This window comes from Myotis davidii, unplaced genomic scaffold (assembly GCF_000327345.1).
Source record: "Myotis davidii unplaced genomic scaffold, ASM32734v1 scaffold3578, whole genome shotgun sequence".
Lineage (NCBI taxonomy): Eukaryota > Metazoa > Chordata > Mammalia > Chiroptera > Vespertilionidae > Myotis > Myotis davidii.
Genome location: NW_006289094.1, coordinates 53,296 through 53,889, shown reverse-complemented (window position 1 = coordinate 53,889; position 594 = coordinate 53,296). Strand labels below are relative to the sequence as shown.

At 72.7% G+C, this 594-nt stretch overlaps 1 protein-coding gene across 1 annotated transcript in view; it reads left to right on the top strand.

The window, feature by feature from the left end:
• Positions 1-594, top strand: part of LOC102759940 (oxysterol-binding protein-related protein 5-like) — a 79,407-nt gene that overhangs the window by 54,790 nt on the left and 24,023 nt on the right. The window contains exon 3 of the mRNA XM_015562386.1: positions 166-248. Within this exon, the coding sequence (XP_015417872.1) occupies positions 166-248 (83 nt within the window). The remainder of the gene's footprint in view (positions 1-165; positions 249-594) is intronic.

Here is a 594-nt window from a genome sequence, read left to right as displayed (position 1 = left end):
TGGGGGGGCCTGGTCAGCTGGGGGCCTGGTCAGGGGGGGCTGGAAGGGGGGCCTCTCTAGCCTCTGGGCCCAGCTGGAAAGGGATGAAGACACCTGCAGGGCACGTGGTCAGCGCGGCTTCCTGCCCCAGGAGGCCCACTGTGCGCTCACCAGGCTCTCTTGCAGGGACGGACGTGGAGCACAATGGCCCTTCGCTGCCGAGGGATGAAGGGCCCCCGACCCCCGGCTCCGCTGCGAAGTTGCCACCGGTAAGAGCCTGCCCATGGGGACCCAGGGAGAGAGCCCGGCCACGGGGACCCAGGGAGAGAGCCCGGCCACGGGGGACCCAGGGAGAGAGCCTGACCACGGGGGACCCAGGGAGAGAGTCCGACCCCGGGGACCCAGGGAGAGAGCCCGGCCACGGGGACCCAGGGAGAGAGCCCGGCCACGGGGGACCCAGGGAGAGAGCCTGACCACGGGGGACCCAGGGAGAGAGTCCGACCCCGGGGACCCAGGGAGAGAGCCCGGCCACGGGGACCCAGGGAGAGAGCCCGGCCACGGGGGACCCAGGGAGAGAGCCTGACCACGGGGGACCCAGGGAGAGAGTCCGACCCC